The sequence below is a fragment of the Hippocampus zosterae genome, chromosome 5, assembly GCF_025434085.1.
Source record: "Hippocampus zosterae strain Florida chromosome 5, ASM2543408v3, whole genome shotgun sequence".
In the NCBI taxonomy this organism is placed as follows: domain Eukaryota; kingdom Metazoa; phylum Chordata; class Actinopteri; order Syngnathiformes; family Syngnathidae; genus Hippocampus; species Hippocampus zosterae.
Window position 1 is genome coordinate 19,977,266 of NC_067455.1, and position 15,755 is coordinate 19,993,020.

Consider the following 15,755-nt stretch of genomic DNA (forward strand, 5'->3'; position numbering starts at 1 on the left):
CTAATTTGTTTTGCTGTGCCAAGGGAGTTCCCTGGTTTAATTTAGCTCTGTGTTTACCTCTTTTTGTGGCTCGTTGATCTGTTCAGCATCGAGACAGAGAGGGAGCGATTGCGCGGAGGGCGGGCCCTTCACGAAGCCAAATTAAAAAAGGAGCCGTGCAGATTGTTTTAAGCTCTGGCAGCCCCTTCAGGCCCGAAGGCCTCGCTCGCAGCCCGCACCTGCTCCGTCCCCCAGGAGCTTGCTACCTGATCCATGGCCCTCGCGGGCTGCCTGCCCGAGCACCTCCTCCATTCCCTTTTCTCTTTCCTTTCCTTTTATGAATCCCTCTCACATCCTCCTCTGTCAATCCGAGCCCTCTTCTCACTGCTCCCATGACTCCTTGTGTTCCTGTCCTCCTCTGTAACTTCTTGCCACTCGTCTGGCCTCTTCTTGTGCCCACCACCTGCTACTTCTCACCCTTTCAACTCCTTTTGTTTTCATCCACTGGCACCCTTAAAAATTTAATTTTTGAGCGACAGCAAATTTTATTTTTCACAATTTTTAATGATGGCCAATTTCTAACCCGTTTGACCGAGTTATGACTTTTGTTCCACTATAGCCACTGTACTCTCCACACCCAAGTCGACAACTTAGCCAACGTCTATAGCAACATCATCATCAGAGGCTCATGAAGCTCAATAAGGCAACCAGCTTTTGGCTTTGACACAAATTGGCTATTTCGTTTGGAACTTCATCCAACCTTGCTGCCAGGTTAATGGCTGTGAAACTCAATGTGTAGATACCAAGTGATTATTCATTTAGAACCCCACTTTTTCATAACCAGGCAGATAAGATTTACCGGTACTCGTTTTTGAGATTTCACACTTTAGGGGTGCACTCCAGAGGCACAACTGCTTGTAGTAATGCAAGGCATTGAAAAGTACATGTTCACATCTCCCTGTTAAAAAAAATAGAAAAAGATTCAAATTGTCAACGCTTTTTATTGAAATAAGCCAGTCGAGCCATTTTATGACTACAATGTGATCGACAAATCTGCTCTACATATATGATACAGTTTGTAACACACACAATATTTACATTAAACCGGCAGAGATGACATGGTTTCAAACATTTACTTTTTATATGGTTTGGTCAAAAGCAGTTCAACCGAAGGAAGCGTTTCAAGGGGACAAAGCACAGGACAACATGACAGAAGTCGGTTACGTTTGCCTTTTTTCTGTCTACCCAGCTCTTGAAATGTTCGTCTTGCGTGCTTTGTCACTAAACACAAAGCTCTGCATCCACGTTGAGATATTATCCTCAGTCCAACTTCAGTGAGGCTACAAGGCCAAGGTTAACATTAAAGTCAATTAATTTTGCCGTGGCGTAAAATATAGATGCACCTCAAGTGACTTCTGAGGGGTATATCTTTGCAGTCGTTGGCATCAACATTCACCACTGCAAATTCTTCACTGTTTTTGTTACCTTTCAGCAACCGAATGTGACGCTTCAGGGGAGTTAAATATGAAAGTAGCGTTTTCGCAGCAGCACATTGAGTTAGGATTCAAATATGTTTGAAAAACGGCTGAAAAAAAAGGTTATTGGATAATGCACATCTTTCGAACACAGTGGTACACTTGTCTTTTACTTAACATCACAAATGTTTGACATTAGCCAAATGTGTTATTTTCACATAAGCTGTTTGGAATCCTGAGTGCATCCAAGCCGACGTTTTCCATCAACTGGTTGGTTGAGGATATTTACACAGAACAGGTTTTAGTAGCACTGTGCCCTCACTGCACCGACACTACTTAAACGTTCTTTAAGTTTTCGTTTTTTTAGTCTTTTTCTACTCAAATATCCTATTCCCCAAGCTTTCACATACATAAAAATAAGATGAAAATAAATTTTTACCAGTGCAAAAAATAATTTCTCTTTTAACCGTAAGAAATATAAGACTAATACAAATAGATGTTTTTCCTCACACACTCACAATATATAAAGAAAACAAACAACCATGTTTTTGAGTCAAGCAGGAAGGCTGAACTATAGTTCACTTAATTGTATGCAAGTATTCCACTAACGATGAAAATCGAGTATGCCTCTGTCCTGAACGGTACCCACAATGCTGTTTTGCCTGCAGGCTTTCACTCATGGCGAGGTGCGATTGCCACCTGGTGGTCAATTTTATTAACTACAACCACCCTGTTCATGTGCGACACAAATGACCAAAAGCTCTAATGTAACACATGAAACAAACAACCCAATAGAAAATAAATGTAACAGGCACAAAGATGCTGTTCGTAGAATTTCCAATCAACCAGCCAGCAAAGGAGTTCAGTCTTGATTGACATTTGATGTTGACATGCATATACAGTATGTATGATATGTACATAAAGTCTTTCCATGTCTAAAAGCCAAAAAGAACGAGCATGATAAAATGTAATCTCTGAATCGAAAGAGCTGAGGCGGAGCAGTGACTCATTTTAGCCACATGATCAATCTCCATTTGTTTGAACGAGTTTAAGACAACTGGTAAAATAGACACTATCCCTGCACCAACCCGAGCTGTTGCTTATGTCACGCACCTTCTGCATCACGAGACCACACAAATAAGGCAGAGACAAAATGCCACCGTGATAGTTGTGACATTTTGGGAAAGAACAAACCGGGCGGTGAAATGCAAAATTAGAGATTCAGTTATGGTACTGTTCATTTCAATACCCACTCCGTCCAAAAGGGAAGCTGTAACATGTCGGGTAGACAAGACAGTGTCTGAACAATGACTCTGTTGTTCTGCACTCAGCAGGCTGTGGTGGCAGCTGCTCCGCTCTCCAGTCAGCCTCCACCTGTCAGCCATCGTCACATCAAACCTCCAGGTCGGGCATCACGTCCTCCTTGAGCTGGGTCTCATTGTCTGACGCCGTGCCCACATCTGAGTCAAATAGTGAGTGGTCAGAGAGGGGCGTGTGTGTGTGCGTGTGTCCCGCCGAGCGGCTGCTGGCGTCGCTGTCATCCAGAGTGTCAGTCCTGGAGAAGAGCCCAAAGTCCAACAGACCGGTCGCCGATGGTGTGCCGCCGCTAATCTCGCTGTCTCCGTCATAGTAAAGGTCCTCCACCTCCACGAACCATTCAGGCCAGAATCTCCTTCGCATTCGCTCGCAGAACATGGCTAAATTGATCAATTCCCCTGTGACAACAGCAAGGTCACACAAATTCATTTTCATCTTAGGTAGTTTTCAAAACACAAAAGAATAAAAATGCATATTTATTATTCATTCATTCATTCTTTTTCCGAACCGCTTAATCCTCACTAGGGTCGCGGGGGGTGCTGGAGCCTATCCCAGCCGTCTTCAGGCAGTAGGCGGGGGACACCCTGAACCGGTTGCCAGCCAATCGCAGGGCACACAGAGACGAACAACCATGCGCAGTCACACTCACACCTAGGGACAATTTAGCGTGTTCAATCAGCCTGCCATGCATGTTTTTGGAACGTGGGAGGAAACCGGAGTACCCGGAGAAAACCCACGCAGCCCCGGGGAGACCATGCAAACTCCACACAGGGAGGCCGGAGCTGGAATTGAACCCGGTACCTCTGCACCGTGAAGTCGACGTGCTAACCACGGTGGACTACCGGGCCGCCGCATATTTATTAGTGAGAATAAAGTCAAACACATGCCTTTCTTTGTTCGATTTCAAAATGTTATATTGCACAAACCTTTAATGAGTTGTTCTGGTCTCGTACCGGGCAGAGTCCACATGGCCTGAGCAAGATGTCCAAACACAGTGGCATCTAATGTGGATATCTTGGAGCCCATAAAGTATTTCTTATCTCCTAAGGTGTGAAAAAGAGACAATTGAGAGAATGTGCTATTTTTTTCACACTAGTCAGTGTACGTCAGTGCAATTGCACTACTACTCCTAGACATACAGATAGCAGGGACAGTAGATAGCAGTGACACTCATTGTTAGAGTGTGCTCAGAGACTGTAAACCTCCGGAGGTCACATGACTGATCTTGCGAGCATTCGTTGTAGCGGCCAAGCTGGCAGGATTGTGGTGGCAGAAGGATTTACAATGGAGTACAGTGATAAAATTTCCGTTCAACAGTCAACATTCTGTCCAAATGAATGAAAAAGAAGAAAAATACATGACGAGATACATGTACAGGATGGACAGGCTGCCTTTTACAGATCACATTCAATTGCAACGGCAGACAGAGAGAACTACAATGAGTTCCTGCGATCAGCCAGCTTTAAATTGGTGTGCATCGGTGCACCCTGACTTCATTTTTGATTAAAACAAAGAACAAAAAAACCCAGCTTAAATTGTTTCATGAATTTTTGTTTCGTCGGGTAAAGGGTTTTAAATATTGTGTTCATGAATTAATATTGGAGATCAGTTTGTAGCACATTTGACAATAAAGTTGACATGAACTTGGATTTATTTATTTGTTTTATTACATTTTATGTTTCCGTATCATATCGGTCAATTAGCCGGTCAAAAAATGTTAAATGTTCTGAAAAGCACTTTGTTACAGCTGCTGGGAAAGCGCTATTTAAAAACATACTGTATGTATTGTACTGTATTATAGTTTCAATAGGGACTTAATATTTATTCGAATTTCAGGCAAAATTATGCACTTTAAATCTTTTGTAATATACTAAAGACAGCATTATTTATTCTTTGTTAGAAGTTATTTTAGATACAGTATATATTTTATTCCTTCTTTTTTAATGTTAATAAGAATACAACGTTATGAAGAACTATATCACAGTGGTTCTCAACCTGGGTTCGATCAAACGGGTTCGGTGAGTCGGGCTCAGGGGATTGACGGCTCAGGGGATTGACGGAGCCTCTGCCATGGGGGGTAAGACACACACGACTCAACATGTTCATTAGTTATGACACGCCTGCTTGGCCATCACTGGCCATGAATTGCATTTGAGCAAAAAGGAAAATAGTCCCTCTTACCCAGCAGTGTGGCCAGTGTCCTCATGTCCTTCTCCATCAAGGCGTAGACTTCCTCCTTGGAGAAACGTCCGATGCCGTGGCCGTACATCTCCCTGCGTACCATGCTGCCGTTCAGGCGGGTCAGCAGCCATTTTAGTGCATCGCTAAGGGGTCCACTCATGGCCAGGAGCTTCTGGGTCTCCTCTAAGTTGTCCACCCACTGACAGTAGGCGATCGTCCTGGAAGAACCATGACATATACAATGTAACAACGTTTATTTAGATAGATAGATAGATAGATAGATAGATAGATAGATAGATAGATAGATAGATAGATAGATAGATAGATAGATAGATAGATAGATAGATAGATAGATAGATAGATAGATAGATAGATAGATAGATAGATAGATAGATAGATAGATAGATAGATAGATAGATAGATAGATAGATAGATAGATAGATAGATAGATAGATAGATAGATAGATAGATAGATAGATAGATAGATAGATAGATAGATAGATAGATAGATAGATAGATAGATAGATAGATAGATAGATAGATAGATAGATAGATAGATAGATAGATAGATAGATAGATAGATAGATAGATAGATAGATAGATAGATAGATAGATAGATAGATAGATAGATAGATAGATTTTTTTTTCAAACCTTGAGCATTTATCTTTTTGGGAAAATTCGAGCCATTTTCAATGTATATATATGCAATATATGTCCTGTGTGCAATATAAGTCTCAGTTCCACACTACCCCTTCTACTACCATTACTGCTGCTATTGCTGTGTGTTGTTGTTGAGTTTTGTATTTATTGACCCGTTATTTTATTTTTTTACTAAATGCACTAAGGCAGGGGTGTCCAAAGTCGGTCCTGGAGGGCCGCTGTCCTGCCTGTTCTCCAGCTCTCGCAGCTGTAACACACAATTCAAATGATCAGCTCATCAACCAGCTTTGGAGCAGCATCAAAACAATCCTGATGATGTGAATCAGGTCTGTTGCTCCTGGGAGAGCTGGAGAACAGGCAGGACAGCGGCCCTCCAGGACCGACTTTGGACACCCCTGCACTGAGGAGTGGCACCCAAATTTCGTTGTATGTAATACAATTTGTTTTAATCAAGCGTATGCAGGAAATAAAATGATGTGGAGCCAGATACATTTTCTATATGTACTTAAAAAATGTATTTGTCTCCAAATGATTTTATTTTGTGCAACCACTTGATGAACTGAGTAGACTATACATCTGCTCAATAAAATATCTGGTCCTAGACAATTTTATTTTGTGCAACCACTAGAACGGGGGTCAGCAACACGCATGCGGCTCTTTTGCGCCCCCAGTGGCTCCCTTGAGCTTTTTCAAAAATGTTTGACAATGGAAAAAGATGGGAGGGAAATATATTTTTGGGTTTTAATATGGTTTCTGTCAGAGGACAAACATTATTAACGTATTCCAATGCTGTAAAAATGTGTCGAGTTGTCACGTTTCGGTTTTTTTTGCAGGTTCAGTCTGGCCAGCAGGTGGCATGAGCGGTCTTCCTAGCACACCTGCTGGCAATCGTTAATCAATAGAGACACTATTTAAGGACTCCTACGTTCTACACTTGTTGTGGGAGTATTGTTTATGGCATTGCTTTCCTCTTTGCTCATTGACTAGTGGCGTTTGACCTCGTTGTGTTTTCGCGTGTAGTCTCGGTACCAAGTTTTTGTGTAAGTACCATTTTTTTTGATGATCTGGCTTTTCATGCGTGTACAAAGCGTTACATTGTTTTTCGTTCGTAGTTTGTGGGCTTTACTTTCCTTTCTTGCTTTTTTGTGCAAGCACCTTTTGTTAGTCGTTTTTGATTTACCTCCTGGTCCTCATTGTGGACCAGCGCTTTATGTTCTCGCTTATTTTCGATTCGATTAAGACATTATATTGTCTTTACATCAGAGACCTTGTTTTTGTCTACGTTTTTTGGATCCCCCTCCCTAACTCGGTTTATCCGAGTTCGTAACACGAGTAAATATTAAATGTCAACGAATATTTGCATCACCAGCCTGCGACACACATTATTCTATTATGTGTTGTTTATTATTTTACCGGTACTTTGTTAACTGTTTTGCTAAGCGCTTTGTTACAGCTGCCGCTGTTGTGAAAGCGCTATATAAATCAGCATGTATTGTATTGTATTAGCAGGGTGGGATGTCAGTCAGGAGGCTGTTGGTAAAAAAAAAAACCACCTGCCTTTCATGTACAATTCACTGAGGGTACTTGCTAAGAATGGGAATCAGGCCAACCAAGAGAAGCATTTTTAAACGGTACACGTGAGCTACGATAGTTAGCACGCTGCCAAAGTGCGGCCCGTGCCTCGTTCATCTTAGCTGCCGTTATGGCTGTTGCTCATTATGCGCGCGTGTGCGATAACTGATCGATCGCGGGAGGTTGGTTGTTCGAAAAAGTAGATCTTCCATCAAAAAAGTTTGGGCACCCCTCCTCTACATGATGAACTGAAAAATGTTTAATCATGAATGCTAGTTGCGTATTAGTAGCCAACTTAGTCATGTTGATCGCAGGCTAATATCGCTCATACTGTGTAGATACATACAGCATGTGTTGCCTTCATTAAGGCTTTTTATTTTGTGCTGCTCCAGACATCTGTTGTTTTTTGGGTCCAATCTGGCCCTTTCAACATTTTGGGTTGCTGACCCCTGCACTAGACGAAATCAAATTGAGTAAATTCAACACATGATTTTTCTTTCCATGTGCAGGTGCATGTTGGTCTCCAATGTGTCAATTCACCAATAATGCAAGATATTAACAAATTTGAAAGTATTTTTTCACAGGGCCCCAAAGTCCCTGACAGTGCTCCTGCGTGCAGACACTAACAGGATTAAGTCTCTATTAACCTTTCACACTTATACTTCCTCACTCAGTGCTCGGATAAACAGATTGACCTTTTAGTTCAGTCCAAATGTGAGGCTGGATGGCATTCTATAGCTAGTTGGATAGTCAAGAAGTGTCTGCTCTTTGTCATCTGCTTCCTTGACAGAAATTGCATAAAAGCATCTGGATTTTTTTTTTTTTTTTTAACAGCCTGCTGACGAGAGGGGCCCAACCACTTCCTGCTTTGTATCGTCTGTCCTGAGAGCACATATTGTTTGTTTTGTGCAGATTTGACAAGGCCAGTGAGTGCAAGTCAGATGATCAAAATATTAAAATGGGATTTAGATGAAGAGGGTGCTGAGGTTCGGGGGAGGGGGGGGGGGGGTTTGTTTTTGTACTCTCCAATTCACCCGACCGCAAAAAATGCTGAACCCGTTTGAGTTGAATGAGAACCCAAGTATTTAGCTTCACAGATAGGAGTGTTTCAGAGAAGTAAATGACTCATCCTATTCCATCACTCCAAAAATATTTGGGAAAATCACTTTAGTCGATGCGGCCTGGTAGTCCAGTGGTTAGCGCAGAGACCTCACAGTGCAGAGGTGGAGGGTTCGAGTCCGGCTGCGGCCTTCCATTGTGGAGTTTGCATGTTCTCCCCTTGTCTGCGTGTGTTTTCTCCAGGTACTGCGGTTTCCTCCCACATTCGAAAGACATGCACGGCAGGCTGATTGCACACTCTAAATTGTCCCTATTGGGTTTTCTCCGGGTACTCCAGTTCCCTCCCACGTTCCAAAAACATCCATGACAGGTTCATGGAACACTCTAAATTGTCCCTGGGTGTGAGTGTGAGTGTGGATGGTTGTCTGTGTGTGTGCCCTGCGATTGACTGGCAAGCCGTTCAGGGTGTCCCCCGCCTACTGCCCGAAGACGGCTGGGATCGGCTCCAGCACGCCCACGACCCTTGTGAGGATGAGCGGCTCCGATAATGGATGGATGGATGGGTATTGCTTGCATTTGTTCCAAAATATTTATATATATATATATATATATGGGAGTATGATGTTGTAAAAATAATCGCATATTAAATCGCAATTTACATTTTTTCAAAATCCTTCAGCCCTACTTCCTAGCCTGAATCCGGCAGCACAAACAGCAGCATGCTACTACACTGCCCTTCCCTGCCATCAATAATTCATCCACGAGGTGAGCATGTATGTCTAAATGTGGCACAACGTGGACAGGCTGAGCAAATAAACAGAAGTTGGGTGGCAAGCATAGAGTGATGTGGGTTACATCACTGACCTCTGTGGATGGAAAGTCATGCTTTGAACACTACAGTACATGCCACAGAGTGTACGTAGATACAGGGATGATGTCAGCAAAATGCACAGTGAGGTGTGTGTGTGTGTGTGTGTGTGTGTGTGTGTGTGTGTGTGTGTGTGTGTGTGTGTGTGTGTGTGTGTGTGTGTGTGTGTGTGTGTGTGTGTGTGTGTGTGTGTGTGTGTGTGTGTGTGTGTGTGTGTGTGTGTGTGTGTGTGTGTGTGTGTGTGTGTGTGTGTGTGTGTGTGTGTGTGTGTGTGTGTGTGTGTGTGTGTGTGTGTGTGTGTGTGTGTGTGTGTGTGTGTGTGTGTGTGTGTGTGTGTGTGTGTGTGTGTGTGTGTGTGTGTGTGTGTGTGTGTGTGTGTGTGTGTGTGTGTGTGTGTGTGTGTGTGTGTGTGTGTGTGTGTGTGTGTGTGTGTGTGTGTGTGTGTGTGTGTGTGTGTGTGTGTGTGTGTGTGTGTGTGTGTGTGTGTGTGTGTGTGTGTGTGTGTGTGTGTGTGTGTGTGTGTGTGTGTGTGTGTGTGTGTGTGTGTGTGTGTGTGTGTGTGTGTGTGTGTAGGTGGGTGGGTGGGTGGGTGGGTGTGTCAATGGACCCTCTTAGTAATGGAAAAACACTCAAGGCTTGAGGGCGGAAAAGGAGTTCCGATAAGTGGTGTCTTTCTCACCTCGACAAGGTGGAGTAACTGACCACTGGAAGGCTACTGTACATCCTTAGGCCTTTCACTAGCCTTCATCTTGTCATTGTTTTAGCATTAATGTGGCTAGTTGTCCAGGCTGCCTTTGAAAATTTTCGTGTGTAACGTGCCTCATGTGGTCAGCGTTCGGTCCTCATCTTTTCTCTGTCACTCGACTGGCTAGCTTGCGCCATCAGGCCGGTTATATCACGTCATCTCTTCTTGGAAAAATATCCAAAACATTTGTGAACTGGGAAAACACTTATTATTGAAACTTTTTTGGGTGGAACTCTTTTTGATTCTTGCTTGATTACCTTACTGAACTAGATTTATTTCCTGACATTGGTTTTCTGACGTGTTTCTGAGCCTGTGGGGTGATATCCTTACACACTGATGTCGGTTTTTGTTGCGGTGCCGACTGACAGATCTCAAGTCACGGGCATTCAATGTTAGTTTTTAGCCTTGCCGCTTCCATGCAGTGATATCTCCAGATTTTATGAGCCTTCTGATGATATTATGGACCGTAGATGATGAAATCCCTAAATTCCTTGCAAGCGTACCTTGAGGAACATTGTCCTTAAACTGTTGAACTATTTTCTCATGCAGTCGTTCCGAAAGAGATGAACCTCGCCTCATCTCTGCTTGTGAATGACCGTGCAATTCAGGGCAGATCCTTTGGTACACCATCATGGCACCCACCTGTTTCCAGCAAGACCGTTTACAGGTGTCAGATGAACATTCCTCAACTTTGTTTTTTTTTGGCCACCTGTCCCAGCTGTTTTGGAACGTGTTGCAGCCATAAAATTCTGAGTTCATGATTATTTGCGGAAAAACAATCACGTTTATCAGATTGAACATGAAATATCATGTCATAGTATTGAATTAAATATAGATTGAACAGGATTTACAAATAATTATATTCTGTTCTTGTGTATGTTTAACACTACATCCCAACTTTATTGGAAGTGGGTTTGTATATACTGCAAAACATTGGGTTAACACTTCCAGGGACAGCGGTCATTGCAGTGGACAGCTTATCAGGTCATCAGGGTACAGGTTATCGTTATTGGTGCACGAAAGGGTTAAAGAAGGATGAGGAACGTGTAATAAAGTCTCTTGACGAATGTAACTACTCAGTTCCTATCATTTGTTCATTCAAACAAATCAGTCTGCTCATGAGCCTGGAACTTCGTGTGTAACTTTTCTTTCAACATTCTTTTCTTCGACTGCACAAGTGTAACTCATGTTCTGAAATTATGGCTTGGTGATGATATGATGTGACAATCACCGGTTAAAAGTCATCTTCAAAGCCGCAAAACGACATGGCGAACCTTACCAATACAGATGTTCTTCAACCATTTTGGTGACAGCTCGAGACACGGCTCTCTCCTCCGGTGTGAGGTTGTGGTTGAGGTTGACTCCCAGCTTCTCCTCCAGGAAGTCGACGATGAACTCTGACCCTGAGACCTGCTCGTAGTTGTACTCCAGCCAAGGCATCTTGCCTTGTGGTGACAGCTTTCCATCAAAATAGTTCTAAGGAGAAACACGGCATCATGTAAGAAGCCATCCATCCGTTTCCGACAAAGGCTTGTGCTCATTTGGGTCTTAGCCCAGCTGGAGCCGAGCCAAGCTGACTTTGGCCAAGAGGTGGGGTAACACTCTGGCCTGGTAGCCATCAAATAGTAGAAGTCCAGCCTTTACCTGGTAGGGCAAGTCCACCATTCTCAAATAAGTCTCTATTTTGAGGCAGAAAGGTGAGAGGCTGGGGACACCGTTCTTTGGTCTGGAGAACTGATGGAGGATGATAGCATCTTGGGAGTCCAACTCCTGCTCTTTCCTGCACACACAGTGAGAATGTTGTTTTTTCGTCTAGTTCTCTTTGTCATGACATAATACTGTCGGTGACTGAGTAGAATCAAACCAAATCAGTTCAATCTCTCAGCCGATCAATACTTGACTGACTGAGTCATTTTCAAGAATGGCTGGACGTTTCCCATCCCTCTCCAGCGATGCGGTCACAGAAGTCATTTATTAACTTTTGTGTACGTTTGGAGGCTGTTTCAGTCCTACTGTCTTGTTTTGTTTTGTTTTTGAGCCTTGCAGACGTTTTAATGATTGTTCAAAGTCACCTTGGACATTAAGTATCATGAATACAAAGCTAAGTAATAAAAACGGGACCGTTTTTAACAGCAATTTAGATTCTTCCATTAATCCATTTTCTGTACTCTGGAATGGTCTTCAATTAAACACTGAGCACGTAAAGAGAGACAGACAACCATCCACACTCACGCTATCACAATATATGAATTGAACCCACTCTGATTGTGCCAAAGTCAATTACATCGTATGCCACCAGTGACTAAATTGATTTGCGGGGTACATCCTAAATTGCGGGGTACGCCCTGAACTGGTTGCCAGCCAATTGGAGGGCATGGATAGACAAACAGCCATTTGATTTTACAATCGCACCTAAGGATAATTTCGAGTGTTCCATTAACCTGCCAGGCAGGTTTTGGATTGTGGGAGGAAACCGGAGTACCCAGTGAAAACCCACACAGGCACGGGGGAAACGTGCAAACTCTACACAGGAACCCTGCACCTCTGCGCTGTGTGGCGCATGTGCTAACCAGTCGACCAACATGCCGCCCGGCCCGAATACGGTTATGCATGGATATGGCAAAACTAAGCCCAGTTGATATGGCAATGCATTTTTCCCCAATGAGTAATGAAAATATGCCTGTGTGAGTGAATATTCTCATGTCTGCCTATGTATTACTCCAAAATGTATGTTCTAACATCAGTTGCTTAAAGGGTTATAACACTGCGTTACTGATGTGAATCCGTAGCCATTCAATGGCTTTTTGCAGTGTGTATGAGCAGTCGGTGTAAAACAACAGACATTCGAAATAATGTGGAAGATAGAAATAAAAAATGTACAATCTTTTTGTTCTGTTTTACAGCAAAGGACAACTAATGGCGTTAAAAGGTTTGTTGATCTGAGTTTACTGCTATACTTCAAATTTCTGCTCACAGACAAAACCAAGGAAAAAAAGGCCAAATGAAGGCTTGAATTTCAAAACACTCGGAAATGGGGTCTCTCGTATCTCAAGGCACCACTGTACTCGTTCTAATTATTCAAGTGGGAGTACAACAGTGAATGATCCGTAATCAATAATAGTGACAGAAAAGGAGGGGCCCAAAATCAAACCTTACTTGTGACTCCACGGAGTCTTGGCTGAGCTCTGATACTATTGGTTGGTGGCAAGAGCATGAACGAAAATTCACTTTCAGTCTGTGTGGGCTGATCTTGTGTCTCTGTCCAATGCACTATGGTGCTGAAACGGTTCCTCGATCAGTGACACAAACGTTGGTATGTTCATGTTGACTGATCTACAACGCCTCGTATTACATTAAAACAACAACAAAAACAACAACAACAACTGCATTACACCAACATGACATCACATGTCTCAAAGAGATGATGCTGGTAGGCTGGCTTCAGCCTCAGTCGGCTACACGTGATTCTGCGGCAGTGCCCGTGCACGGAACGCAAGGTTGCCAGATTATTATGGTGAAGTGGGCCCTGAGACACTGTTTACACAGGATGCAGTTACTCCTCTGGACCATTTTAGCCCAAAATAATCCCGCCATTGCAGCCTTGCACTCTTCGCACTAAACATAGCCATTAATCTGTTTGGTATGCTAAGGACTGATCACACCTCATTAGATACCAAGAGGGGCATAAACAACAACAAGAGGGGTACGACTTATGTGAGCAGCAGCAGGGGTTCATCACAGGCCGGCCCGAGCACGGGGGCAAGCGGACGCGTGACTTTGATATTATTTAAATATATATTCCCCCTACTCACTCGTTGAGTCGTGCCCTTGGAAAGAGAACGCAGACAGTGAAGCCCCGGTAACAAGACAGAGAACAACACTTGTGGAACGGAAAACATCAAATATTCACATTGTGTATAGTCTCAACGGAGCTTCGACAGGAAAGGAAAGAACGCGGACCTGATGGCAAGCAGCTCGTGCAGGAGGTAGGCTGCGGCGGCCAGGAGGGCCCCCCCTGTGATGTAGAGGGTCTTCTTCCACCAGGAGTCCGAGCCCAGAGCCGTCATGATACCACCGTAGTCCTGCAAAGGGAAGGCGATGATATATCCATACAAGGACTGCGGTTGCTCGGACACACACAGCCCCAGGGGGAGGCTGTGATTCCGCCCGAGATCCACCACGCACGGCCGGGAAGAGGCGAAGCCAGCAGCCCAGTACATCCTCTTTCGGTCGGTCACAACCAGCCCTCTTCCTCGGCGCCACGCTCCCTGCTAGGCTTCATGTACACGCCGTTCCGGTCTAAGGCATGACGGCGTGGCGGAGGGGTGGGGGCCGAGGGGGTCTCAGATAGTTCCGCAAAACTACAAGGAGTAAACCCTTCGATTTCCCCTCCCCAGGATGATGGTGCTCACCACCCCGGGAGTTCACTTTCCGTTGAATCGTCCGTCATCGTCAAGTTTAGGAGACATTCAGTTGCTTCACTTCCGGATCTCGTGTTCCAAAATAAAACATACGATCCGCTTAATTGTAGGAATGCTGGTTTCTTAGATGACGAAAAAGTCTTAGCATCGTTATGTTTTGACTCTGCTTCCCTGACTTTACTAGAAAAGGTTTTCCCAATAAGCAAGATAAATCAATTAAGTGAAAGTGGAGAATATTCCACAACACATCTGATGATCTCACATTTTGGTAATACTGTACTGAACTGGAGAGGTCAAATAAACATGTTTGAGATGAATACCAAACTCCAGTTTTGTGCATTTAATCGCTTAATGGTGAAATATTACAAGCTACTGTTTGTTACAATCAACTCATGAGTATTAACCACTCCTCCTTTCTATGCCATCCATTCAGACTGCTTTTATGAAAATAAAAATTGTACAAGTTGAATACTTAAAAACATCCAATTATTTTCAACACAAGGCCATTCAGACCTTCACCATGGTAGGTTTTAAGCCGTGGCAGACACTTGGAGTACAAACTTGCTTTGTTGGTAGAGCTTGGTTGGTTGAACTCGACCCCCAGCTAAACGCACAAATAATCAATATAATATACGTTTGATTAGTTCGACGGTAAAGCTGGCTAAATTATCACAAAACAATTACAGGGAAAATGTGATTTCTTTCCAAAAATTATTTTATTGCCTCAAAACATTTTCTGCATCTGCTTTATGAGGCTACTTTTTCACATGTGGACGAAGGGCTAAAGCTTTGTACAAGATGAATCAGGTGATTCCTAACTTGCTCCTGATTGAATTTTTCCGACTGTACCGTGTTTCACGGTCTTTGCTTTTATTTTGGCAAACCACACCATGGTTAAGATGCGGCCGCAATGTAGCAAATAGTGCAAACTTGACACAGCCGGTCTATTGTCTGGTCGAGAGTGCACTGGAGAGCCACCCCGCCCTACGAGCCCCTTCATCCATCCCAGTGAGACCAGAGTCGCGCCAGATCAACTCATCCCAGGAACACAGATAATTAGGCTCGAAAGCGTTCTATAGAATGTTTATGCTGGTACAAATTAGCAGGTCGTCCTACCTAGGTTTACTGAGGTAAAATTGCACTGACTAAAGATAATTTGACAAATTGTACTTGGAAAATTTAGCTTTCACCAAAATATTGACTTTTGAAACTCTTGTGGCCAGTGGTTTGCAGTGATTTTCTTGTATAAATTATGCGTGCTTATAATAATTTAACTATCGGCTACAATTGTATTGATCTAAGAGTGCATGAAATATTAAATGCTTGACTTGTTCCAAAATCCTTGAAAAGGGCCCTTGTAATCACTTAGGTAACCACGTAGACAACAGGGAATGTTCATTGCAAATCAACATTTTAACTTCTGCTGATGGATATATTTTTAAGCGTAAAAAGTCATACCAAGACGATAAAGTGAACT

At 43.3% G+C, this 15,755-nt stretch overlaps 1 protein-coding gene across 1 annotated transcript; it reads right to left on the minus strand.

The window, feature by feature from the left end:
* Positions 1–960: 960 nt before the first annotated feature.
* Positions 961–14,312, minus strand: faxcb (failed axon connections homolog, metaxin like GST domain containing b). The gene is made up of 6 exons (XM_052064783.1): positions 13,818–14,312; positions 11,502–11,637; positions 11,137–11,333; positions 4,953–5,170; positions 3,698–3,814; positions 961–3,169 (listed from the first exon to the last, which is right to left on the minus strand). Exons 1-6 carry the CDS (start codon positions 14,075–14,077, stop codon positions 2,847–2,849), a joined length of 1,251 nt encoding a protein of 416 aa, XP_051920743.1. The 5' UTR covers positions 14,078–14,312; the 3' UTR covers positions 961–2,846.
* Positions 14,313–15,755: the final 1,443 nt, after the last annotated feature.